At 49.9% G+C, this 26,045-nt stretch overlaps 6 protein-coding genes across 13 annotated transcripts; 3 read left to right on the top strand and 3 right to left on the bottom strand.

Moving 5' to 3' along the window:
- The first annotated feature begins 246 nt into the window (after window positions 1-246).
- On the top strand, window positions 247-670 carry LOC108156362. The gene is made up of 2 exons (XM_017287765.2): window positions 247-354; window positions 419-670. Exons 1-2 carry the CDS (start codon window positions 348-350, stop codon window positions 622-624), a joined length of 213 nt encoding a protein of 70 aa, XP_017143254.2. The 5' UTR covers window positions 247-347; the 3' UTR covers window positions 625-670.
- Window positions 671-716: 46 nt separating this feature from the next.
- On the bottom strand, window positions 717-10,576 carry LOC108156359 (mitogen-activated protein kinase kinase kinase 4). Of its 3 annotated transcripts, XM_017287763.2 has the most exons (9): window positions 7,413-7,691; window positions 6,962-7,228; window positions 6,394-6,594; window positions 5,081-5,877; window positions 4,751-5,024; window positions 4,437-4,685; window positions 1,660-4,372; window positions 1,071-1,250; window positions 717-999 (listed from the first exon to the last, which is right to left on the bottom strand). In XM_017287763.2, the coding sequence occupies exons 2-9, from the start codon at window positions 6,973-6,975 to the stop codon at window positions 919-921; spliced, it is 4,509 nt and encodes a 1,502-aa protein (XP_017143252.2). In that variant the 5' UTR covers window positions 6,976-7,228; window positions 7,413-7,691; the 3' UTR covers window positions 717-918. The 3 variants fall into 3 exon arrangements, with proteins under 3 accessions (XP_017143252.2, XP_017143250.2, XP_017143251.2); XM_017287761.2 differs by lacking the exons at window positions 6,962-7,228; window positions 7,413-7,691 and adding an exon at window positions 9,972-10,574; XM_017287762.2 differs by lacking the exons at window positions 6,394-6,594; window positions 6,962-7,228; window positions 7,413-7,691 and adding an exon at window positions 9,972-10,576.
- Window positions 10,577-10,908: 332 nt separating this feature from the next.
- On the bottom strand, window positions 10,909-12,882 carry LOC108156360 (CDP-diacylglycerol--glycerol-3-phosphate 3-phosphatidyltransferase, mitochondrial). Its single transcript, XM_017287764.2, has 2 exons — window positions 11,578-12,882; window positions 10,909-11,525 (listed from the first exon to the last, which is right to left on the bottom strand). Exons 1-2 carry the CDS (start codon window positions 12,766-12,768, stop codon window positions 11,106-11,108), a joined length of 1,611 nt encoding a protein of 536 aa, XP_017143253.2. The 5' UTR covers window positions 12,769-12,882; the 3' UTR covers window positions 10,909-11,105.
- A 1,494-nt stretch (window positions 12,883-14,376) lies between these two features.
- LOC108153962 (WD repeat-containing protein 20) lies at window positions 14,377-20,134 on the top strand. 2 transcript variants are annotated; one of them, XM_017284059.2, is made up of 4 exons: window positions 14,377-15,604; window positions 16,897-17,085; window positions 17,147-19,132; window positions 19,192-20,134. In XM_017284059.2, exons 1-4 carry the CDS (start codon window positions 14,954-14,956, stop codon window positions 19,252-19,254), a joined length of 2,889 nt encoding a protein of 962 aa, XP_017139548.2. In that variant the 5' UTR covers window positions 14,377-14,953; the 3' UTR covers window positions 19,255-20,134. The 2 variants fall into 2 exon arrangements, with proteins under 2 accessions (XP_017139548.2, XP_033244938.1); XM_033389047.1 differs by lacking the exon at window positions 14,377-15,604 and adding an exon at window positions 16,746-16,832.
- A 335-nt stretch (window positions 20,135-20,469) lies between these two features.
- On the bottom strand, window positions 20,470-22,505 carry LOC108156731 (protein YIF1B-A). 4 transcript variants are annotated; one of them, XM_017288387.2, is made up of 4 exons: window positions 22,304-22,505; window positions 21,428-22,020; window positions 20,973-21,359; window positions 20,470-20,908 (listed from the first exon to the last, which is right to left on the bottom strand). In XM_017288387.2, the coding sequence occupies exons 1-4, from the start codon at window positions 22,371-22,373 to the stop codon at window positions 20,672-20,674; spliced, it is 1,287 nt and encodes a 428-aa protein (XP_017143876.2). In that variant the 5' UTR covers window positions 22,374-22,505; the 3' UTR covers window positions 20,470-20,671. The 4 variants fall into 4 exon arrangements, with proteins under 4 accessions (XP_017143876.2, XP_017143877.2, XP_017143878.2 ...); XM_017288388.2 differs by having other exon boundaries at window positions 22,325-22,505; XM_017288389.2 differs by having other exon boundaries at window positions 22,340-22,505.
- An 867-nt stretch (window positions 22,506-23,372) lies between these two features.
- Window positions 23,373-25,272, top strand: LOC108157310. 2 transcript variants are annotated; one of them, XM_017289314.2, is made up of 3 exons: window positions 23,373-23,512; window positions 23,573-24,580; window positions 24,641-25,272. In XM_017289314.2, the coding sequence occupies exons 1-3, from the start codon at window positions 23,443-23,445 to the stop codon at window positions 24,670-24,672; spliced, it is 1,110 nt and encodes a 369-aa protein (XP_017144803.2). In that variant the 5' UTR covers window positions 23,373-23,442; the 3' UTR covers window positions 24,673-25,272. The 2 variants fall into 2 exon arrangements, with proteins under 2 accessions (XP_017144803.2, XP_033245487.1); XM_033389596.1 differs by having other exon boundaries at window positions 23,561-24,580.
- The last annotated feature ends 773 nt before the right edge of the window (window positions 25,273-26,045 follow it).

Raw genomic sequence — 26,045 nt, 5'->3', positions numbered from 1 at the left:
TTTCGTACTCCTATATATGTACATATGTAGATATTTATTGATATTTTTAGCATTTATGTAGATGAATTCTGCATCATATCCGTACACTTGCGAGTATGTGAGATATATTTATTTCCAAGAACAGATAAATCGCCTTCAGCAATTATCTTCCTATAGGAAAATATATTATTCTACGGCGACGTTAGCCAGTATTTCATATCCAAGTACGAGCTCGAGTTCGATAAGCCCAAGGGAATATAGATTAACTTTGGAATTTAATTAATAATTCATCACCTTTTTCGGTTTTTTCGGCCATAAAAGCCCCTGGAACGAGGCGCCAAGCAAACAGTCTTTGTCACGCCATCACCATGAAATGTAAGTACGATTATATCGACAAAAAATAGTCGTGGAACTATCCAGCATTGTTAATCCTTTGCAGTCCTGTATCTGCTGCTGAGCATTTGCATCTTCCTGCTGTGCGCCCCCTGGTATACGGCCCAGACCATACCCACCCTTGCTCTGCCGGAGCCAACACCTCCAAATGGAGCTCCCGTAGACGGCGACAGCACAGGCTTCCCCGGGCCACCATCCGCGGCACCTACAGAACCCACACCCGAAGTCTCCACCATATATCCAATTTATTGATACAATATCTGATGATATTTGAATTAAAAATTGAATTGCAAGTTTAGTTGCTTAGTTTTGGCTTAGATTAAAATGAACTGGGATACGGCATGTCTGGCTTTTCACTAAATTGGAATATTTATTGTCCAACATACAACTAGGCGCAGCCATTAAGTTAATCGACATTCTCATAAATTAAACACTACACAAAGTGCACACCCGTTTACATATGCCTCATACTATATATGTAGGGGTAGGCCAAGATAAAAACCAAATAGGTTTCCGTTCTACCATGTTGTAAGCACCGGGCCACGATTAGCTGGTTGCCACGTTGCGGCGAAAGGAGCCACGCACCTGCATCTGCAGCTGTTCGCTGCTGCACTCGTCCCGTCCATACTGTACGCGGTAGGATAGAACGCACAATTAATGGATTGATTTTGATTCATGTGATTCGTGGCACTACTAACCTTGCAGAAATTATGCTCCAGCAGCTCCATGGCCGTCAGACGCTGTTTGGGATCATGCTGCAGGCAATGATCGACAAAGTCATGTCCCTCCTGCGAAAGGCTCTCCGGCGCCTGAGGCTTCTCTCCCATGCCCACTTTGAACATGATTTGGAAATTGGAATCAAATTGTGCCCACGGACGCTAAACAAGCATTAAATAAACAAAAAAATAGAATTATTAAAAGATAAAATATATGTGCATACGTGGATATATGGAAACAAATCAAGGCATTCCTTTCGCCGCTTCTATTGGATCTACATATATGATAATATATGATTGAATATATGAAATATGTACCCATTTAGCTGCAACTTCTAAAGTTGTATTGTATTACCCTAAATCGTTCTTAATTCTGTATGTAAATGCTTGATTTTGATTCGCAAAGATTAGATCGTTCCAAGGGCCGCTATTCAGTAATTCTTTCTTCTGGTAAAAGACTGAATATCTGAATGGAGACGCGCATTGGTTGCGAAACATTGTGAAATGAGCAATACATAAACCCTCTGCTTATCTACAAGTATGTTACGGGTGGTACGGTGGAAGCGCTTACCTTGCCCGAGGCCATCTCCACAACAACACAGCCCACGGACCAGATATCGGCGGCTCGGCCATGGCCATCGCTGTTCGTCTTGGTAAACACCTCGGGCGCCATATAGGCCTGAGTGCCCACATAGCCCTGCAGTTCGCCGGGAACGGTGGTGTGTGCCTGGATCTTGACCGCGGAACCAAAGTCGCCCAGCTTGAGACTGTTGCTGCCATCGACAAGGAAAATGTTGGCCGTCTTGATGTCGCGATGCACAATGCCGTGCTTGTGCAGCTCGGACACGCCCGAGAGGAGCTGGGCGGTGAAGCGGCGGGCCACGACCTCCGGCAGACCGGCGGTCATCTCCACCAGAGACTCTAGGGTGCCCTCGGAGCAGAGCTCCATGAAAATGAGCAGCTCCTCGCGGTGCACTTCGATGCCATAGTAGCGCACCAGATTTTTGTGCTTGATACCCTCGAGGATCTTTAGCTCCTCGGCCACGTTCTTGAGGGCCCGTGTCTCGCCCGGCTGTATGGCGATCTCCTTCATGGCCATCAGCTCGCCCGTGTTGTTGTTGACCGCCGTGTAGACCTTGCCGAATCGTCCCTGTCCGATCTTGATGCCGCGATGCCAGCGGAAGTGGACGCTGCGCGCACGGATGTGCACCTTGTCGCACGAGTTCAGGGCCTTGACCTGGCCAATCAGTCGGCGCTCGCGCAGCTGCTCCTCCAGATCCAGGTCCAGCCGATTGACAGCATCGCGCACCCGCTCCTGCCGCAGCGCCAGCGGTGTGCCTCCCGGGGAGGCCGGTGTGGGCGGCGTCTGGGGGACCAGGAGCCGCAGCTCGCCATTGGGACTACTCCGGCATGGAGTGTCCACATAGTCGGCACTGTCCACGGAACTGTACGCGTTGGATGATTGCAGCATGTCCTCTTTGAGGCTGAACTGCGGATGCAGCAGTTTGTTGTATGGCGGCGACTGCAGCGGTGGCGTATTAGGATTGAGCACAATGCCGGCCGACATCGGAGTGCGAGTGGGCGTTCGCGAACGTGAGGTGGCCGGCGACGAGGTCTTGCGAGTGCGTGGCGATGCCTTCTTGCGGGCCACCTTCTCCGGCTCCGAGGTAATGCCAATTACATGCGAAATGCAGCGATCCATTTGCTGCTTCAGTTCCTCGAACTGGCGCTCGTCCAGGTGCTGGGTGATCTGCGGATCGCAGGCAAGAATCAGGAACTCTAGGCCCTGGGAGGCCCAACGCGGCCGCATACCACGCCCCCGTTCGCATCGTTCCATCACAAAATGCATCCACATCTTGGCGTAGGCAATGATGCCCAGGGCCAGGTCCACCGTGTGCGCCCCGCTGTCCTTCTGGTCCATGATGCGCTGCTCGAACAGCCTGATTACGTCCTTGTGGTACTCAAAGCCAAACTTGTAGCCCTGATGGAGGATCTCCCGGGTGCGCGACAGCACCGCCTGCCGATCCTGCTCGTCCAGGTCGCGCATGTTGCTCAGACAGCAGCGAGTTTGGACACCCTCGATAATCTCGGTCAGCTTGTTGCGGACATCGAGCACATCCTGCTGCAGCAGCTTGAAGGCCGCCTTCACACCCGAACAGATGAAATCGTGCTGCTGGTTGGCCACATCGTGCTCATAGTGCTCGCGATGGAAGTCCGTGGTCTCGACGTCGCGGCAGAACGTCTTGGCAAAGAAGAGCACCTTAATGGAGCGCTCCCGCTCGACGGTGAGCAGCGACTGCGTCTCCCGGCAAATCGTCAGCAGCTGCCACTTGAGCTCCTCGTTGTCATCGTTGTCGGCGGTGCCCTCGATCTTCTTGTCCAACTCGACGGAGCGCTTCACCAGCCTCTCCGAGATGCTGCGCAACAGCTTGCTGATTATGCCGCAGAACTTCTGCGAGGCAAGGGTGTGCATGCCCGTGATCATCGGACTGATCAGCTTCGTGAACATCCACTCCTTCTCGAGCACCGACTTCTGGTTCGTCTCCGGCACGGCCACCAGCACCAGCTGATCAATGTAGTCGAGATACAGCTCAAAGGTCTTGCGCACCGTGGCATCGTACTGATTGAGGATGTTGATGTAGCTACCCAGCTCCGCCTCGTTCTCAACGAGAGCCGTCGTAATGTGCCGCTGATAGCGCTCCCGGTGGGTCAGTGCCAGCGTTAGGCCCTCGCGCAGCTCCTTCATCAGCTGGCCCAGGCTGAGGGGATTCGGCCGGACGGGACGCGTCTCCAGGCGCATGCGCAGAAACTCGTGCATGAACTGCAGCGGAATGCCGCTCAGGAACACAAAGGTGGGAATGTATGAGGGTAGATTAATCGACTGCGCCTCCTCGCTCCAGTATCCGTATGTGCGCAGCTCGATCACCTGTTCGCGACTTATCTGCGGATCCAACCGCGGCACATCCTCCTCAATCGCCTCAGCATCCAGCTCGAAGTCGTAGTCCTCGGTCTCAGGCTTCTCCAGTGCAATGTGCGCCTTGTAAAGGGCCACATTGTGCAGCTTGTGGAGGAATGCCAACGATTTGGCCAGCCCGCGACTCTTCAGGACATTCTCAATGAACTTTCGATACAAGGCCGAGGAGCCATCGGCACCGCTGCCATCGTTGCTGCATGTCCCCAGGGGCTCAACGCTGAATATGTTGATGTCATGCATGGATCCCTTGCGAAATCCATGGCCGTGCGGGCACTCGCTGGACAACTGGCTGACCTCAGTAGAGGTGGATCTGCAAGGGACCGAAAAGGGAAATTACAGACATTCTGTGACATTTTGAAAACGCATTCACGTACTCATTACTGCTGGACGTCTCGCCGGGCACATGGGCCGCATCGTTGAGCATAAACTGAACCTTATGACTGGATGTGACGCTGCCGTTACGGCAGCCCTTGCGAGGAGCTGAACAACTAGGCGGCTTGGCGGAGTCCATCGAATTGACCGCCGAATCATCGTTGTCCACACCAGAGGCGGATGAGTTGCCGCTGTCAGAGGCGGCTTGGCACGATGTCTGCACGGGCCATGAAAACTTTTCATCCTGCAGCCTGCAAAAGGGGTACATTTGCATGAGCATTGGGATCATCTGTTATCCTTTAGCGCTATTTCTCACCTGGCCAAAATCATGCCCAAAATACTGAGCTTAAGTTTGTTCTGCTTGGTAATGTTGTACCACAGGCACATGGACTTGATGCGCCCCACAAAGCTCTGCGACTTGTATATGGGATGCAGTGCGCCCATGGCCTGCGATGAGGGATATAGGGCTTCGGCGGCCTCCAGGCGCGACAGCATAGCCTCCACTTCGCGCAGCGCCAGCTCCTGATGTTCCATGCAGTCCTTGCAGTACAGCGACATGCAGCCCTGGCACAGTTTGCTGGGCAATGGAGCTGCAAGGGATTGGATAGATGATTCTACGAGCTATATAAAAGATTCTTCAGCTTACAGCTAGCATTGGAATTGCTCTCGGAATGAATCCCACTGTCCAGGCTAATCAGGCTCGGCTCACGGCGATACCGCGGCTGGAATTTGTAGCTGATGATTTGGGTGAGCAGATCGGAGACGCCCTGGCGGGACTCGAAGAGATACTTGTCCTGCTGCTCAACAGTGCGATCGGCCTGCCAGGCTTGCAGCTCCAGCCATATGAGATCCTTTAGCTCCGTCTGCCAGGTGTGCTCCTCCTGCGACGGCTTGGCATCAGGTCGGTCCACACTTCCCAGCTTGATCAGGTTGGCGAACGTCTCGTGGAAGTCCTTCCGCTTGCCGATACCAACCGACTGCTGCTTCCCATGGCCGCCGCTCAGAAGACCTGCCGGCAGCTGGGCGGCAAAGGCCAGCGGCGGCGCCGACGAGCGATAGCCGCTGGGTCGCGAGGACACGCAACGATACCGATTGCAGCTCTCCACCACCTTGGAGGCAATGCGCAGCGGCAGTGGCGCCGGCATCGCGTCCGAGCTGAGTGGCATGATCTTGTCCATGGACTCCAGGGGATGGGCGCTCTCATGGAAGCTGCTGCCGCGAGGCGGTGCCACGGCCGTTGCCGCCAGCGAGTTCTTCATCTCCCGCTCCGAGTCGCGCAGCAGCGACTGCAGGCGCTTGTCCGTCCGCTTGTTCTCCTCGTTCACGAACATCTCGTTGAGCAGGGCACAGTCCATGGTGTTGCGGCGCAGGACCCGCGATCGAGCCATCCGCGACATCCCCTTCTTGGGTGTCCCGCCCACGCTGGCAGGCAGATCTGGGGAACTAAACGAATATCAATTAGTAAGAGAGTTCCATATGGTTTTCCCAAAAGATTATGACGATGATCATATTGTTAGTGGATGCACACACCCAGCCACATCGAGAGTGCGGCATATGGGAGCATATGGAGGGTCGATTTGAGGGCCCAATCCAATTCCGTGCCCACATAGCCCGGACGCAAACCCTTATCGGCCTTGAGGCACCATCGACATCCCAAAAGTAGATAGAACCCTGATATCTGTGGCCAGATTTTTGGGCAACAAGGGTATCTGTTGGGTAATGTAATATAGCCCCTGTTCCAATAGGACCACACTTGTTGACAGCCACGAATTTCCCATAATCGATCGGAACGAGGAACGTGGGATGTCACAGCCCACACAAATTGGAAGGTGGGTTGTCTGTATTGGATCTCGAAGATTACAACAGCTACACGAACAAGTGTTCGACGGACTGCCTTGTGGATGAGGATGATGGAATGGGAATGGGAATGAGACGGATCTGATCTGGGCATTTACTTACGCCGCAACATTAGACACCTTCTGCTTGCGCTCCCAGTCTCGATTCTTGATCTTGAGCCTTGTGCGGGGCGGTGTTGTGCCAAATTCCGCATAGTGGGCGGCCAGCTCATCCTCGGATGCCATGTCCTCCTCGAGAGCCCCGATGCGGGCATTGGACATTTGCTGTGGCCGCGAGGGCGTCTGTTTGACACGGTACTCCACTCTGCAAGATGGTGAGAGGCAAAGGAGAGAGGCAGAGATTTAGTGTTTGACCAACACCGACTATCTAAAGCCAAGGGCTTGCCCTAATTGGCCGCTAATTGAGACCAGAAGCAGGTGTCGCACGCAGCCTAATCTCCGATGGGTTGGGGATGGGTCCATCCCCATGCAAATGCGTTTATCTTATCGCACGGGGCTGCAGACAGCCGCTTGTCACGCCCATGATTGTGGTTTAATTTGAGGGCAGGTTTGATTTATTTCATCGGCTGGCAATTATTCTGTTTCCTCTGATTGTCGTCTCTCCACATCGTAGCACATACTTTCATCAGCCTATTTCATGATTTCAGTTTGAAAATCGTGGTATTACTTACTTTTTTCGGCGCATTTTTTGCGTATAAAGCTGGCCTTACGGCCCACAGTTTCAGCAGCACAATTGCTCTCAAACTTCACGTGCGATCACCGAATCGCAACGGAACGACAGAGACGGTCGTACTCTTTCGCGCAGAGGTTACGCTATCACTGGGGGGGAGGGGGGGTTTCTGGCTGGCTCCCAGGCTGGCTATTACTTTTGAATAGTACTCTGTCCCCCCTAAAATTTATGTACATCTAATTGTACGGCTCAGCTCCACTCTACACGACTGTGACAATGTGTAAAAAAATAAAAACAATAAAAAGCACAATCGAAAAGTAAATAAAAATTACATGCGGAGAGAGGGAGGGACTCCGGAGAGTGGCGAACTTTAGACGCGAGCGAAACGATGAGTGGACTTTGTGGGCGGGGGGGAAATCTTGGCGACTCTTAATGCGATTTCTGTTACATACATATATGTAGATGTATTTATGCACTATCTTCAGTAGTTTTATTGTTTACTGTTTATCAGCGCATGCAAAAAGGCCATAGTTCAGACGCCTCTTTTCTTCCTTTTGGCGCCGGAGGAGGATTTCATAACGCGCGACATTCGTCAGGCAAAGCAAAATGCGGCGCGGCGGCAGGCAGTCAATTTATTAGCACTTTTAACAAGAATTTACCCCATCGAGTCGAGTCGTCTCTCGTCGATATACCGATATATACTATATGTATAGAGTACGCGGCGGTCGAGTCTATGGTGTATATCGCGTGTACGATGGCGTCGCGTCTCTAACGACTGCTGCCGAGTGCCGAGTGCAAACGGCGGCAAACTAAAAGCACGAGCGCCCCATCGGCACCATCTGCCTAAGAGAGTGTTGGAGAGAGTTTGAGAGTAGTTTAGTGGGTGGTTGGCCAGCGAGATAGAGAGTAAGAGAGAGAGAGAGGGAGAGCGGCTGCCGATCTGATCTGTTTGCCATTCGTTTGTTTTCTGGTTTGTAATTGACTTCGCGCCTGCTGGCGAACATTTAATATTAATTTATTGAATTTTATTATGTACGCGCTCGTTACTTAATTAGCTTTGTTTACCCCACACACACACAGTGGGTGGTGAAAGGTGTGTGGTGGACGGTGGGTGGTGGACGGTGGGTGGTGGAAGGTGGGCGGTGTATTCTCCAGCTGGTAGTCTGCCTGCGTGCCACAAATCGAAGGGAAAATCAATTCAAATCGATTCAATCAAGTGGCTTCGAGTCATAGGAATGCCTATGACTTTCCGCTACGTCACGTGACTTCCAGGGCGTATTCTTGATATACAACACCCTTTCGTTACACATACGCACTGGGGGCATCATTCATGAGGCATAACAGCGGTCGCCATGAGTAATGGAGCAATTTCCCCCTCAGCCATCACTCACCCATCACAACCGGCATTCGAGCTGGCCCTTCCTGTGGCTCAGTTCGAAGAAGGCCAGGGCTCATAAAAAATATCAAATCTTTTTCGACAAGAATATTCAACATTTTAGCAAGAATCATCTTCATATCGATACCACAGAAACGATCGATCAGTCAAGGGTATCAAAAGCTTCGGCTGCCGATGGTAGTATTTTTTTCGTTCTTGTTATTTTTCTCCTCTATTATATTAGAGCCAATAAAACGATCACTACCACTGTCTGGAGTAAACAGAATTTTGAGAAACACACTATTCGAAAAGCCAAAAAAAATACGGCACGTGTGAGTGTGCGGGGCATGCGGAAATGTTTTCCGTTATGTATGTACACGCCGTAATTATGCTTATCAGACCAACTGATGGTATCACCGGGCATGCCCGCCGATTACCCACAGAAGTGTGCGAGTTGCAAGTTCAAGTACGAATGGGGCAAGAGCGTGGAGAGAGGGAGAGAACTCGCTCTTTTGGCCAAGTGTCCAAAAAGAGTTAGGAAAGACCTTCGGGCATTGGAATTCCATTCATTCGGGCAAGGGACAAAACAAAGCTCCGGGTAACTTGAGAAGAAAGCGAATTTGATTTCAAAACAGAATTGCCCGACGGCCGGACGGCCCGACGCTATAACGAAAGAGGTTACAAAGCAGAATGTGCAAGCTCACGTATTAAACGCGTTTTAACTGGTAGTCAGTCGTCGTCGCCGTCGTCGTATCGTGTCTCCCTCTCTCTCCCCACAGCAAACTGGTATGCGAGGTGAAGAAGAACAAGACGGAGATAGAAGACGGCAGAGACGCAGCACCTTTGCTGCTGGGTGGGGAGGAGCAACGCAACGCAACGCAACGCGGGCGAGCAGGTGCCATGCAAAAAAAATGTATGTTTGGCATGATTTTCCCGCTAACTGCGTAGAGACATGCGACAGAAAAAGAACACAGTTTTCCTGTGAATGCCATGTCTCATCCGCTCCTGCTTGCCGGAAAAATCAAATCAAATTTAAACAAATTATGAATAAGCACCTAGCGGACACTCAAAAAGCGAAAAAAAAAAGGTAACAAGAGTGTGCCATGGATACATATGTGCTCTTGTGTGTGTGTGCGTTGTCTTATCAGGCAAAAGCCAGCGGCGTTATCAGCAAATGTCTCGGAAGACTCAACTCCCCCTCGAATTGGGTGGTTATGATAAATGTTCACACAGAAAAGCAGTAAGCAGATCACGGGGCAGAAGAGTGTGTGTGGTGTGCATAATTGTAATTGCGCCGCTCCCTCCGGCCAAGAACAAGAACAACACAAGGCATTCAATTTCCAGCAAAATGCACAATTTTTGATTTTTTTGTATTTTATGGCTGTCTTGCAATTTGTTAAAAGTCGACTGGGGTTCGTTGAGCGGCGGCAAAACACGTTGTTTACGTTTTAACAATTAAAAAACTGGTGAAATGCGCTTATAAATGAGAGCGAGCGAGCAGGACAAGGAGAGAGGAGTGGAGCGAGAGAAACCAACACCAAAGCTGCTGCTGCTGCTGCCGCAACGTACATTTGTACATAACATTTCTTGTTCGCTTGGAAAACCCTGAAAAATTCCACTACTGCCGGTTGCTTACCTCGCAACATCCTCATCCACGCTGTGCTCGCGTCGTAACCGCATTGGGGGCACCGGCGGTGGGCTGGTGGTAGAGGTAGTGGTGTCTGCACCATCTTCATCCTCCTCCTGCTCCACTGCGGCTGCTGCTTTGTTACCTCTAGCCGGCGTCGTTGTCGTTTGCAGCTGCAGACTCTGGAGGGCGACGTAATCAATTGTGCGCACTCTTCGACGATTGTTTGACATTTTTGCAGTGTTTGTTGTTGCTGCTTTTGTTATTCTTAGAAATCTTCACACACATATATGCATACATATGCACACGCACACACAAGCACTGGTAGCACGCGCTGCTGCTGCTTCTCTGCTGTTGTTTTTACAGTTGCTGTGACTGCTTTAGCCGGATGATAATCAGATTTATTTTAATTTAACTTTCACGGCAAACAAACACACAAATGCGGCTACGCATACGGGCGGCGACGTTCATAACGAAACCAAAATGGGTCTCAGCTTTGAAATCGTTCAAATTTGTTCCCGAACACGACCCGCAACCAGGTGACGCGTCTTACCTGACCAAAAAAAAATACAGTAATCAGCGAAGAGAAGAGGCTTTGGAGCTCTGATGGAGCGGCGCGGCTCCACACACATACATAAGTTCGAAACAGCTGTTTCCCCTAGCGGTAGCCAACACTGTTCAGTTTGAAATCGATGGGGCGCAAATATTCCTTTAAAAATCCACATTATTATTCACCAATATGCATACATTCCTGGTTAAAAGAGGAGAGGCTCGTTGAAAAGGCTTTTAAGTTGGGGTCTGCACGGTTTCACATGTTTTTCCTGCTGTCTACGCACACAAACGCGCATAAGTATCTTAAAACTGTTTTCGCAGTCAAGCTCGAATTTTCGATATTGCTAGCCAGCACTGCAGTTACAGTTTCAGATTGATTGGGCGCACTAATATATTCCTTTCAAAATCCACTTTATTGTTTAACAACTCCTAAACTGTGTACAAAACTAACAATTTACAGCAGTATCAACCACACACACACACACACATGCATGCCAAGGCAATAATTAAACACGATTTAAACACTATAGTAACTGGTACGATGGGGGCGGGGCCCTAACAAAAACCAATTTAACTAACAAATTGAAAAGTCTAAAAAAAGTTCCTGAATATGCGAACGACGGCCTGCACCCAGCGGGGCACTGCCCGCCTAACAATCTCCCGCTCCGCCGTCTGAGACAGATCATAGAGGCGATCCGCCTCGGCCTGCAGGCGCTGGCTCAGATCCGTGTTGGTCGTCACCAGGCACACCTGGGTCTCCAGATCGCGATTGACCGAACGCTCGCCGAAGTTTGAGGAGCCGATGAGCGTTAGATTTGGTAGACGCGCCTCGGGCAGGTAGTACCACAGGCCCTTGGCGTGGTACGTCCAGCCTGGCTTCTCGTACTCGAAGAAGTTGACGCGATGATTCTGCTTTCGACGCACCAAGCTCTCGTAGAAGCTCTTTGCTATCAGGGTGTATGCAGCCGGAATTCCGCCGGCAGGCCCCTTAGCGCCCTGGAAGCCATTCGCCTGTGGAAAACGATTTTAAGAAGAAACACCTCGAAATGACAGTCTCGCTTACGTTTGGATGGGCCATGAGAATGCTGCACTGCGCGAGGCACTCATGCGTGATGGTGTCCATGTATTCCTGCGTCAGGTTGAAGTAGCCGGTGGCCAGTTTGAGGCGGGAGCCGGCAATGCAGCTGGAGAGCAGACGCTTGGTGACCAAACTGTCGTGATGGATGCCAATCTGACCCATCTCGAGCAGCGGGAACAACCAGGTGTCCGCCCGCGTCTGCAGGTCCCTGACCTGACTCTGTCGCTTATATGTCTCCTGGACAAAGTCCGATATCCGCTTCCTGGCCAGCTGAATGAACTCCTGCTTGGTGCCCTCGTAGGGAAGGATGCGCCAGTTGGGATGCAGCCCCTCTGTGGCGTCTGGGCTCACGGCCAGGCTGAACTCCTGCACCCGCCCAATGAGCTGCGCATAAAAGTCCGCCAGGGGCTTATCTTCGATTAGGATGTAGCGGTCTTGTCGGTTGGTGAAATAGTCATTCGAAAGATTGGCCCCGGATATGATGACCGCATCGTCGAACAGGTAGACCTTCATATGCTGCAGGCCCAGGAGCTCGTTCCAGCGCGGTGGCGCCAGTCGCTTGGTCATCCCCCGAAGATCTGGCGTGTGGTATAGGGATAGTTGGACCTGCTCCTTGAATTCGCGGACCAGCGGCATTAGCATGGACTTGGAATTGAGATCGCCACGTGTACCGCGTGTGAAATCCAATAGCACGTTCAGGCGCAGCGACGACTCCGACTGCAGGCTGTGACGCAACGTCTGGACAAAGGTACTCTCCAGCTGGCCCGTGCCCAGGTAGAGGCTGGCCAGCACGATGCGCTTCTTTGCCATGGCAATTCGCTGTACCAGAGTATCGTAGAAGTGCTGGGGCTCGTGTATCACATGGATCTGGTCGCCGCGCAGCGGGAAGCAGGGCGCCAGATTGTGTAACCAGGAAAGACTCTCCAGGGCCTGGGATCCGGCAAAGCCATTGGTTAGCAGGTGCGGTGCCTGTTGCAGGCAGCCCAGAAAATCCGTTTGTGCGGCAGGACTCAGCTCCTGGCTGAACAAGCGACGCAGATATAACATTATTCCAGCGCGGGGTTTCTCTCGTGACGTCTTCGCGGACTGCTTATTGATATTTGGTGCGCAGTAGCTGTATATGCCCCTCAGACATTGTTCACTGTTCTTTGACTCCACTTTTGGCCCTACTTCCATTCATCGGTGGGCGATTTAATGCAGAAAAAACTTGGAATTTCACTATACAAAAATATATCCAAGTTTATCCAAGTGATAAGTGCTGGACAGCGTGCGTCAAACAGCTGATTTCAAACGAACCTGAAGAACGAATTAGTTCGCGAACGAACTAATCAGTAAATTGAACGAAACCCAACACTCACACCAGCTTGCTAGGGTTTTAAGTTTGACATTTTTTGTTTAACCCATATATTTAAAAAAATGCAGAAAAAGCAGTACTTTGAATTAGCCAATCTTGTAGAAAATTTATTCATTAATCGGATAAAACTATGTGGGCGTAGCTAAATGCTCTATATACATGGTAATATTCCACGGAATATCAAAAACGGGGAATTGTATAGTAGCACTTGAATGCGTCAGTATATTTACGGTATATTTTGAAAATTAGGCGGTATATTTCGGTGCTGTTCTGAGGGTCATACTGTAGAAATACTGATTTTCGCCGCGCTCCCATGGTATTTTTGTCAATTTCATCAATCTATTAATTTAATTTTCAATGTTATATAAAAATCCAATAAATGCAAGTATTTCGAATAAGCCAATCATGTATAGAATTGATTCATCAATCGTATAAAAATGAGTGGGCATGGCTAAATGTTCTATTTAGCTGATAATAGTCGACGGAAGAAAGAATAACCAAGAATTAGTCGACATAACCGGTTCACAGCATGAGTCCCATTCCATACACACATACCCTGGGGGAAATGGATGTTATAGGATTGTGAATATGTTTGTCATCCCAGGCAAAAACAATTTATTTTCAATATATTTCTAATATTATTCAATATTATTTAATATTATTTTCAATATTTCAACGATATTTTCAAGCTTATTGTCTTATTGTAGGGACCAAGAATAGGTATCAGGATCGAGATATATATACAAAACACTCATCATATACATGAATATGTAGATAGGCCTAAAAAAAAGGCAATTTGAGAAAAGGTCTTTATTAGTTAAGTTTTATCTTCATATCAATATTTATACTTTCATTTAAAACTAACAAAATAGGGTATACAAAGGCCTATACTACGGCTTACACGCAATATAGCGACTCTTTTTTTGTTGAACTTTTTCGTTTAAACCTTTTTTTACAATAAATACAATAAAAACAAGGATTAAAAACTATCCAATCTTGTAGAAAATTTATTCATCAATGGGATAAAACCATGTGGGCATTGCTGAGAGATCTAGATAGTAAGCATTATTCAATGGAATATCAAAATTGAGCAATTTCCTTTTTCGTTTGTTTTGAATGACCTATTTCGCTACTTGTTTTTTGTTTGACTTATTTCGCCAAAACCTCTTTTTACGCAAAATGCAATAAAAGCAAGTGTTTAAAATAAGCCAGTCAAGTTGAGAATAGTTTAATTATTCGGATAAAATTATGTGGGCATAGCTAGATGTGCTATATATATAGTAATATTCTACGGAAAATCAAAACCGAGGAATATGTAAAATAGAACTTGAATTCGTCAGTATTTGTACGGTATATTTTTAAAATGAGACGGTATATTTTGGTATATCTGAGAGTCGGACGGTATATTTTAACGATAAATCCGCGGTCACACTGCTTCTAATAAGAAATAAGAAATAAAATAAAATAAATTAAGTAATTGTGCGGAATAAAAACGGAACGTGCGGTCAATTTACAGCGCCTGACAGTGAGGCACATCAGCGCTAAAATGCAGGGACCGGGCTGCACTTGCAACGAATGGAAAAAAGTGCAAATTCCGCAACAAAAAACAGCGCCACACAAACTGAAAGTGTAGTGTAGAGTGACGACAGGCGACAGGGGAGAATAAATCTAATTATAAAAATAAGAGTAAAAGTGCAAGCGCAAAGTGAATCCGATCCACACAAACACACACACATACACACATACACAAACACATAGAGCGGTTAATTAGTGGCAGAAAAATTAACGATTTTTAGAGGAAAAACACTCAAAAGCAAAGGCAGCAGTGGCAGCAGTGGTAGCAGCAGCAGCAGCGCAGCAGCGGCAGCGGCAGGTAGAAGCAGCAGCGACAGCCTTTGCGTGTGTGGCGCGCAAGGCATGGGCTGAGAAGAGGTGTGGCGGCGCGTTGTGGCAAGGCAGCAGCAGCAGGAGGAACACAAAGCATCAACATTACCGCACAGCCACGTAATGGCCAGCCAATTGGATGCCAATGTCAAGGACGATCTGAAAACACAATTCGTAACGCGCGAGGGCACCTACCGGCTGCTGACCCTCTCCGAATACTCCCGCCCCAATCGCGTCGGCTACAGCAGCAACCAGAGCTCGCCGCAGGTGCGCGTCTCGATTGTGACGCTACCGAATCCGGCGCATGGCAGCAGCACCAATGCCGGCAACAGCAACAGCAACAGCAATGGCAATAAGAGCAACAACGAGCCGGCTGCAGCGAGCGGTGCTTCGCCCACAGCAGCAGCAGCGGCGGCAACCACAACAACTACAACAACGAGCGGTAATCGCGGCACGAATTCGAATGGTGCCTCAACGGCAACACCTGCAGCATCCACCAGCAACACCACCACTCCAACAACAAGCACATCTGGCGGTGCGGGAGGGGGCGGCGGTAACATCTTCAATGGCGGTGCTGGCGGTGACAACAACTACAACAACAGCAATAGCACCGTAGACGCCCGCTTGGGTGGCGGAATCTCCATGCACTCGATGATGAATGGAGGAGTGACGGACCAGAATGGGATGGCCAGCAGCCAGGTCGTGGGCGGGGATCGCATCTGCTTCAACTTTGGCCGCGATCTCTATGTGTACTCCTTTCGCGGTGCCAAAAAGGTGAGTGATGCCCCACTCCTCAATCTGTGGCGAAGGAAGACGGCTTATCAGGCCACTGGAGCAGGAGGGGCACATGCTCCAGAGAGCTGCTAGATAAGCGCGCAATTGCATTCTAGGCAGGCAGCAGATTGCACCAGATTGCAATTGGCAAACCAAATGGTTTCGCGGATACCCATGCAGGGGGGGTGGCGCTGTGTCCCCTTGAGGGTCGGGTCGGCCGCTTAATTTGCTCTACTTCGAGCAGCGTTTGATCAATTCTCCGCTTGTTTGGCGTTTTTATGAATGTTTATTGCATTCGAAGGTAGCGCACAGCAGATGCACATGTCCGCTGGGGCTTGGAGGGTGCATTCTAGTGGTATTCTCACTGGTAAATGTACATTTAGATAGTTCAAACAGGTGACCATTAGTCATAGAAGCAGGTAGAATATCCATCAAGTTAATAGCGGGAGATGATCGTCTGAAACGTGGATGGAATTCCAATTTGAGTAGGGCATGAAATGTAGGGTATTTTATAGTGTTTTTGTATCTATCTGATATTCAGAATCACGTGGATCATTGGCTAGAAGGGGCACTGTTTGGTGGCTGTTGGCTTTTTGTAGATGATACGTTCCTGTCTTCGCCGAATCCCTTTTGAAAGTCTCAATTTCTGATAGAAATCTTTCAATTATCACCAACTGATGATAATCTTTTGACGAATCTAAAGTACATGGGTATATTCCATTCTCATCAATATTTCTACTCAGTAAATGGTGAAAAATCAATCAATTATCAGCTATCTATATTCCCAAAGCTCAGTGAAGAGTCTTTCGATGGCTTTAGACATGTTATGCGGCATTTTGAAGTGTCTTTCCATATCTATCTGGTGATTAGTGAGTGTGTGCCCTGTTCGACTTGGAACCCAGCTCATTCTTGTGTGTGCAACCATTGTAGCCGTAGCCGTAGCCGTAGCCCTGCCCTCCCTTCCCTTCCGTGTAGCAGCTGTTTCTAATTCTTTTGGCATTGTTGCCGCACGGCCACCAACCAGCTTGCTTTGCAATTCTTTTACATATTTAGTCTTGTGTTTGCCTTTTTTTTTTGGTGTTGATATAGTTGCTATCCGTCCGTCTGTGTGTTATCTGAGAAAAAACTTGGCAAACGTTTGAGTTGTAGGGCCCGTGGGCAGGGGCCACCTGATTCCGGCAACGAGCCGCTAATTTCCATCCAGCCTCCGTAATGAATGTGTTAATTTGTATGAGATTGCGAGAGGGTTTGCCAGTATTTCAGATGATAGTTATCGTCTCTCTTGTTTGCAGGGCACGGAGATGAGCAAACCGATCGATAAGAAGTTCTACAAGGGCACCAATCCCAGCTGCCACGACTTCAACTCGAACTCGGCCACGCCCACGGGCGCACCGCTGCTGGTGGGCTTCACCACGGGCCAAATCCAGCTGGTATCCCCGCAGATGGGGCCACGGGAGCTGCGGAAGCTGTTCAACGAGGAGGTAAGTGGAAGTGCACACGTGCAAGAGTCGATTGTAACGGCCGAGTTTTGTCTATTCGCAGCGCCTTATCGACAAGACCAAAGTGACCTGCCTGAAGTGGCTGCCGAATTCTCCCCATCTGTTTCTCGCCTCGCACTCGTCGGGCCACTTGTATCTGTACAACGAGGAGCTGCCGTGTGCGGCCACGGCGCCCAACTACCAGCCGTTCAAAATGGGCGACGGCTACACGATACTCACCTGCAAGTCGAAGTCGACGCGGAATCCCCTCTACAAGTGGGCCTTCAGCACCGACAACTGCTGCATCAATGAGTTCTGCTTCTCGCCGTGCGGCTCCAATCTGGCGGTCGTCTCGCAGGACGGCTTCCTGCGGGTCTTTCACTACGACACCATGGAGCTGCTGGGCATCGCGCGTTCCTATTTCGGCGGCTTCCTCTGCGTCTGCTGGTCCCCCGATGGCAAGTACATTGTGGTCGGCGGCGAGGATGATCTCGTGACGGTGTGGTCGCTGCAGGAGCGCCGTGTGGTGGCCCGCGGCCAGGGCCATCGTTCCTGGGTCTCGGTGGTGGCCTTTGACCCCTACACCACGTCCTACACCAACTGGGACGGCGGCGACTTCAGCGACGACGAGAACCAGCTGAACGAGCAGTACACGGCCTCGCGGGAGGCCCGTTTCTCAGGCGACTCCACGGCGAACGGAGGGTTCGAGGGCTTCGACCGGAACTCCACGCCCGTGCATGCAGCCCGGCCTCGCCCCCACTCTGCCTCGTTTCGGTCGGATGCCTCGTCGGCGGCGCTGGCGCCGGACAAGCTGGCCATCAGCTACCGCCTGGGATCCGTCAGCCAGGACACGCAGGTCTGCCTCTGGGATATTACGGAGGACGTGCTACGGCACCCGCTGGCGCTGAGGCAGCGTGTGAACAGCACGCAGCTGAACGACACCAGCTTCCTGAACGGCGGCATCGATGCGGACGGCATCAAAGTGATACGGCCAATCGCCATCGGACATGGAGCCGGCGGCAACGGCAACGGCGGCGGCGGAGGCAATCATGCAGCGGATTTGGACAGCTGCAGTCCCACCAGAGAGACGGCGGGTGGAGGAGTAGCCACCGAGAATAGCAACAGCAGCTCCAGCAAGTTCTCCACCGCCAACTGCACGATATCCTCACAGTCCTCGAATGCCAATACCCCGCCCGAGGACTGCGAAACGGAGGCAGCCACCCCGGCCTCCACATCATCGAATGCGGCAGCCACTACGCCAGCAGCAGCGGCAGCAGTGGCGACTGCAGCAGCAGCAGCACCCTCCACCAAGCAGAACAGTCGGACGCATGGGACAAGCAACTCAATCAAATTCCCCAACTGCATCAGTGCCACCAAGTCGGACAGCATCGATGGGCATGCAAGTGCAAGCGGAAGCGGCGGCCAACGGACATCCTATGCCACGTCCGGGTACAACAGCAAGACTTCCAACAGCTCGACCAAGTCCTCGAACTCGGGCAGCGGCTTCAGCGCCTTTAACAGCCTCACGCAGCGGCTGTCGAACTTGAATTTCCTGAGCAGCTCGGATAAGAAGTCTTCGTCCAGCGTCGGCCACGAGGGCAGCAACTCGACGGCGCATCGCCAGCACCGCAAGGCCATGAGCATGCTGAAGAGCTACAATCAACACAACAATCACAGCAGCAATAACCACAGCAACAACAGCAGCTCCTCCAACTTTGGACACTCGAGCAACCAGGAGTCGGGCGTTGCCATCGGCAGCAGCTCGACGGCGCACAGCTTTGGATCGCTGAAGCTGAGCAAATCCTCCCACAATGCCTCCTCCCTGGTGACGGGCGCCCAGTCGGCGGCCACTGTGAGCAGCTTCGATCCCATGAAGCTGATCGGCACGCCCGCCTGTCCGCGCTTCGACGAGTGCCCGCTGCTGGAGCCGCTGGTGTGTAAGAAGATTGCCCACGAGCGTCTCACGGCGTTAATATTTCGCGAGGATTGCTTTTTGACAGCGTGCCAGGATGGGTTTATTTATACATGGGCGCGGCCCGGTCATGCAACAGTAAGTACTGCAACGATAGGCTATCAAAACCATGTTCAATCGAATCTCTTCTTTTGCAGCACACCAACCAGCAGCACTTGTCGCCCAGCCAGTCGGCGGCACCTGGTGGGACGGTAATCTAGTAGTTCAATAAAACTATCAGCGTAATCTTGTCAAGGAGCAGAAGGCGCAGAGGGAGCAGGAGCGGAAGTGGATGCAGCAGGTGGTGGAGTGCAGTTGGTGATCTAGGATTAAAACTAGGCGATTGATTTCGATAATTTATTGATAGGAGAAAAGAGTTTTAAAGGTTTTTTATGTTGCGTATTTTGTATTCCAAATGTAGCCTAAATGTAGCACCCCCTACACACCCCCACACACACCACACACTCCTTTACATATATATATATATGATATATATAGCTATGTAAAACATAACTACGATTTATATGCAGCAGAACAGAACAAAACACACACATGTACGCGAGAGAGAGTGTTGTGTGAAGAAAAACCTAAATTATTAGTTGTAAATGTATTATTTTTTTAGTACGTGGAATTTGTTGAAAACAAATGCAAAGCAAAGCATGTTTATAACTATTTACTAAGCGCTAGCCCTACAAACACACTACACTACACACCTACACAGAATAAAAGCAAAGCAAAAACAAAAACGAAAATCAAATGAAGCGAAAATCATGCGAAAAGATCGAAGAAACAGGAGAGCGCAAAACCAATGCTGATTTAGCGAATGTTTTCCCACATTTGTGCTATGAACTGAGGCCCCAACTAACGAACGAGAGAGCGAATGAAAACGGAAAACGGAATAAACTATGAATAACTACATATACATACATTTATGTAAAACAACTCACGAGAGAACTAAACCTAAAGCGTAGGAACTGTTATACCTATACGGACTATTATTATTATTATTATTATTATTACTATTACTATTATTATTGTGCATTCTTATGCCTCTTATTTTGAATGCGGTCACCCCCAGGGCAGGCGAGGGGGTGCGACGAACAAATTAGACTAAAAAAAGCAGACGACAGGTAACTGAAACATCAGCATACATACATACCTACATACATACACGTATATATTTTGTAACAAAATCAAGAAAAACTAGCGACAATTTGCAAAGGGATCCCCCCACTGGAAGGCTGGCAGCAACCTCCAGTTAGCCATTAAGTTTATCCGGACAGCAAACAACAGAAGCAACCAACCAACAAACAAACAAACAAGCAACACGTTACAGTAATGAAAGACTAAAAATTTCAATAAAATTATATATACAAAAAATACGAATAACTATTCAAAAGTCAACGATTGATGACCGCTCCGAGAGAGATGGTGTATCGTTTTCATAGCTTGTATTTATTTATTTTATAAAATGTGCTTCGTTATTAACAAAAATATGGTTTCTCTTATGCAATCTCAGACGCAGGCACGCGCTCTCTTCTCCCAATCCTTAAGTAACAGCTAACCATTCATAAACTACTGCGAAAATTTAACACTCTGGAAATGATATCGGCTCGCATGCGGCTTCCGGTAATGTTATTACAGGGCCTTGGGCACCGGCAATAGGGCCTCCGATTCGGGTAGATATAAGTGCTTCGAGAGTAGAAACGCAAGCACAGCCTGCCCGGCCACGACCATGAAGAGAAAGTAGAGCTTCCGCTTGCGTCCGCCGCTGTAGTCGAGCTCCTGCGGATTGCTATAGGGATCATAGTTGATGGCGTTGCTGGAGACAGCCGGCGCGCTGTCTTGCAACAGTTTCGTTCGTAGCGTTCGCAGCTGCAAGGTGAACAAGATCAGATTAGCCCTTGCTCACGTTTGATTCGCCGAAAGAAAGACTCACCAGAAAGAAACCAAAGGAGAAACTGGTGTAGGCCAAGGCTATGAAGTAGCCAGACCTGTAGAACAGCGTGCTGAACATCAGGCAGGCCACAATGTTCACGTATTTGTAGCCAGTGAATGCCAGCAGATCCAGGGTCTTGAGGCTCGTCTTGATGTTCATCACATACAGGGCTATCGAGTAGATGACCAGCTCGAAAATGCTGTAGGCCATGGCACTGGAGGCCTGGATGCCCAGCTGCTCGGGCGAGAATCGCTTCTGCATGCCCAACAGCAGGCCGGCCACAATCACGTATGTGATGTAGCCCATCGTTGGAAGATACAAATCGGGCGCATTCACATCGTACCTCGGCTGCACTGGGTGCTCTTGATCGTACTTCAAGGACCAGTCCTAAAGAGGATTTCAAGTATTTTCATAAGGGATTCAGTTCACTAGATGTCTGCCGTGCGCTTCGTTACCTTGTGTATATACGGAAAGAAGAGCAATCGCAGCTTGCGTCCCACGTAGGCATTGTCAACGGCAAAGTAGTACCTCAGCTTGGCCACGGGCACCCATCTCTCGAACTGATTCTCCACTATCTGCCTTCCTTGATCTGCCAGCCGCTGACCGTACTCCATGGCCATGTCCTGCATGATGGGCTGCTGGAGCATCGCGAACTGTGGAAACTGTCCACCGGGAGGCACGCCAGCCCCAGGTCCTGCCTGCGGTGCTCCCATGCCGTAAGGCGGCGGTGCTCCCCCCTGTTGCGGTGGTGCATAGCCGAAGCTCTGCTGCTGCGGCTGCTGATAATTTTGTGGCGTCTGTTGCTGCTGTGGCTGATAATGCTGCTGCTGTGGCTGCTGCAGAGGCTGCTGAGATGGTGCCACGTTGAAGTTGTAGCTAGTCGACGGGGCAGCAGCAGCTGGGCCACCGCCGTACATGTTGGGGTCCAACATGCCGGGCCCGGCCGTCGGGGGCATGAACGTTGGTCCGCCCATCATCGGGGCCGACGGGCCCATCGCATTCATGTCGCTGATGCGCTTGTTTGGCCGCGGGCGGCCGCCACCTTGTGCTATTTTGGTCAAGAAAAAAGCCTGTGGTTAGTGGCAGAGCACGAGAGTAGCGATGGCATAGACGAAACTTGGGGAAAGTGATGGAAACAAGTAAAATCAAGCTACAACGCAAACAGCAAACAGCAGGAAAAAGGCGGAACAGGACGGGTTGTGTTAGTGCGGGATAAAAACAGGATAAAACATTGAACGTCCAGCTGCAGGCGCGGCCCGTTCCAACAGTCTGGTCAGCAGTAGTCCGGAGGAGCGGCGGCGGCGGCTGGTCTGCCTTCGTGGTATACTTGCTTGCCGTTGCTTGTTCCTTACAGTTTTCCCACTTACGATTCCGCATACCCGCATTTGGATTGTAGTTCATCTTGCTCGCGCCAAACTCCGACCGGTCTGCTTATTGGATACTATATAGTTTCTGCGTTACTTGACGAAAATCTATTCAAAATTCTATAAACCACATCACCACATCAGCAGTGTGACCGCGGAGTTGATCAAATATACCGTCAGACCTTCAGAAATATACCAAAATATACCGCACAATTTAAAAATTTTAAAAATATACCGTAAATATACTGACGAATTCAAGATCTATTTTAGATCTTCCTCGTTTTTGTTTTCCGTGGAATATTAGTAGCCATATAGCTGAATTAAAGAGTATAGGTTTAAATATAGAAAACGTCTTCAAACAATCATTGTTTTATTTATTCATATAATTTCCATTATTGTGTTTATTTGTTCTTATTTGTCACCAATTGTCACAACTAATGTAGGTACTTTTGTGGCACCCCATAGTTATGGCAGCAGTTATCATGCCTGCCTCTTTTCTTATATACAGACAAGATTAGGCTGATTTCCAACAAAAAGATTTTTTTTTTTAAATTTTCTAGCAATAAATTTTAAAAATAGCCAGAACACTATTAAATAGCTGAATTGGCCACTCTGACAGGAATATCGATACAATTTCTCCTTGGCGCGCACCACTCGTCAATAGTATCGAACCGATTACCATAGAATTGCCATTATAAATACATAAACTCAGTTTTAAAGTGTATGGTCATCCCACTCGGACCAAGAATAGGTATCGGGATCGAGATATACCAACAACCTTCTTTTATAAGCAATCCAAAAAAGATGAGAATTTAAAGTTAGCCAGTCTTGTAGGAAATTGATGTATTAATCGGATAATATTATGAGTTGAGAGCTGAGGGCTCTAGCTAGCTAGTAATATTAAACCGAACATCAAAGCCGAGGAATATTATGGAACTTGGATCTAAATAATTCGTCAGTATATTTACGGTAATTTGGAAATTTCTGTCTTATATTTCGGTATATTTCTGATGGTCAGGCCGTATATCGTATCGATAGATCCAGGGTCACACTGGCCTTTGATTTTGAGCGCATTCCGCGTCGCCAAAGTAAATAAATGTAATTAAATGGAAAACGCGTTTATAAAAAGGCGTTCGCTGACGCTCAGCACGCGGTTGCTGCACAAACGCCACAGCGGTAAGTGTTTGCAACGCATTGGATCGACCGCGGTATCATTAAAATGAGTTTTTCCAACAGCCTCACCGCAAAACTGCGGGCGCCCTGGCAGCGGACACGATGTGACAATGGATGCACCTGGCTCTCCCTCGTCTATTGTGGACACACTAGACGATGTGGAGGGCACGCCCCCCAACAAGAAGTCGTTGAATCTCGACGATAGCGTCGACTTCTCGCCGCGCATGGACATCAGCCTGTCGCCCAACTGCCTCTTCTCGCAGACGCTGGCCACCGAGAGTCCGGAGGTCGGCTGGCGTTGGAACCGCAACAGCAACGCCAGCGTGAATCCCAACAAGGTTAACACGACAACAGACAGCGGCTTCGATTCCGCAGAGCTGACTGCCGGAAAACTAAAGGATCGCCGCAGGCAGCAGACGATGAAAGGGGAGTACCGCCGCAATCAGCAGGACAGCGACCTGTGGCGCGCGAAGCAAATACGCGCACGAGAGCTGCTCAAGGAGCGATGCGACAAGCTGCACAGGCAGCTGGACCAAGTGGCAGTGTCTGAGACGCCCAGGCCAGCGCCAGCGATGGCTCCTGTGGCGGCCCGCACTCGGTCTGCCAGCAAAAGACCTCCTCCAGCACCGGACCCAGCGTTTGCAGACTTTCTCAATGACTCGGAAACGGACATGTTCCTGCTCGAGGCCTCGCAGCAGCTGGAGTCGAAGATGGAGACCCAAGAGACCAGATCGACAGCAACAACCACCACACCCACCAGCCATCACAAGGCGAAGCGGCCCTCGTTCTACATGAAGTTTTTGGAAGATGAGAGCGAGAGCGAGGACTGGCTGACGGCCCTCGAGGAGGCTGTCGATCAGGCGACCATGCCCAAGAAGCCGCGCACCTCGTTGCAGCGCTACAAATCGATGCCCGCAACTGGGGACACATCTGCCGTGAAGAGTGGGGCCAGAGCTAGCAATGGATCTGCCGCAGGCCCCAGCACATCGTCGGGATTGTCCAGCCTGACGGAGACGCCACGCATCAAGCGACATGCCAGCTCGCACGCGCTGTCCCCGGCCACGTCGCATGGTAAGTGCTCAATGAAATCCCATTCCCAGGAGCCCTAACTTATTATAGCGTTCCCTGCAGCGCGCGGCAAACTTTTTGGCAGCCGGAAATGAAACTCGATATGGCTACTTCCACCGAATCAGCACTCCACAGGCGTACAGCCCACCAGGCATCAGCCTTCCCCCTTAACGAGTATAAATTGTGATGAGAGCAAATTTTAGGTTTCGTTTCGCTCCCCAAACTGTTGACCATTCTGCAGTACTGCGTGTATACGAGCAAGATAATTGAATTTGTGCAGCTCTGAAGCTACTTTGTTCATTTAAATTTAAGGCTAATTAAAAGTTAATTGTAATTTAAAGCGTTCCGCGGCCGGCCATTCGCCCATTCGGCCATCGACAGTCGTAATGTTTACGCGGCCGGAACACAGCGCATGCGACCGGCCATATGCTCGGCATTATCAGGGGCAGCACCTGCGTTGTTAGGCGTTGCGCCGCTCCCCTGGCCAGGTGGTTGTAGCTCCTGTAACTGGCTGCTCGAATTCGACTCCCCGCGGTTTAAGTTAAGCCTTCCTTCCGTTGAGTAAAATAATTGAGATGTAAGCAAAGTATTTTAGTTTTTAGTAGTAGTCTTTGGGACTCTGTATGTTTATCCTTTTTGTGGAGTTTCCAGAAACTTCTGCTTACATATAATTAAAGTCGCTTAAATTATGTTTACATTTGACAGTTCATTGTCCTGCAGATAAGCCATTTCCTTTGCACACTTTCTCCGAGCATAAAAGGGAAAGTGTGCGCGCGATTTATGGGGAAATGAAATGAATGAGCTACCAGACAATCGCAAAAGGCATAAAAGTCAAGAAAGTTTCCTCCGGCTGCTGCTTAAAGGGTTTGGAGAGCAGCACTTTATGAACCTATTTGGGCTAAGGTCAAAGTTGAAGCCTTTTCGCGTGTGTGCGTGTGTGGGGCACCATTATAGGACCCGCAAGAGGGCCAGGCAATTGCGTACGAGAGTCCTTTATGAATTGCCGTTGCAATGAAGCGGGCAAGAGCCAAGTATGCTGCCATATGTTGACGGAGTGCAGCATAAACCAATGGCAGCCAAGCAACAAAACCGAGGCACTAACAGTTTTAGAAGTTTAGAACAGAGTGTGAGTGTTTGTGTGTGTGTGTGTGTGAGGGGCAGGGATGGGCATGTGGATAGCGATGGGGGTGGGGCTCTGCGGGTGGCCAAATTGGTGACGTCTACAGGCTACGAAAAATGCTGCAAAAGCAACGGGAAAGCCAGAATGGGAGGAGACGGAGGGAGCCAAAGAATCGCAAAGCCAAAGCCAAAGCCCTGCGAAAAGCAGCTGAGATGCGAAGGCGGCCAGAGCGGGACAGAACCAGCGACGAATCGAAACGCGTTGAGTGGGCGCCCAGCGCCCACAGCGGGGGGAGCCAGAGCTTTGTCAGGAGCTTTCCTCCAAGCTTTCTCTTGTGCGGCGCCTGCT

Source organism: Drosophila miranda, chromosome 2 (assembly GCF_003369915.1).
Source record: "Drosophila miranda strain MSH22 chromosome 2, D.miranda_PacBio2.1, whole genome shotgun sequence".
Classification (NCBI taxonomy): domain Eukaryota; kingdom Metazoa; phylum Arthropoda; class Insecta; order Diptera; family Drosophilidae; genus Drosophila; species Drosophila miranda.
This window is presented reverse-complemented; position numbering and strand designations above follow the sequence as displayed.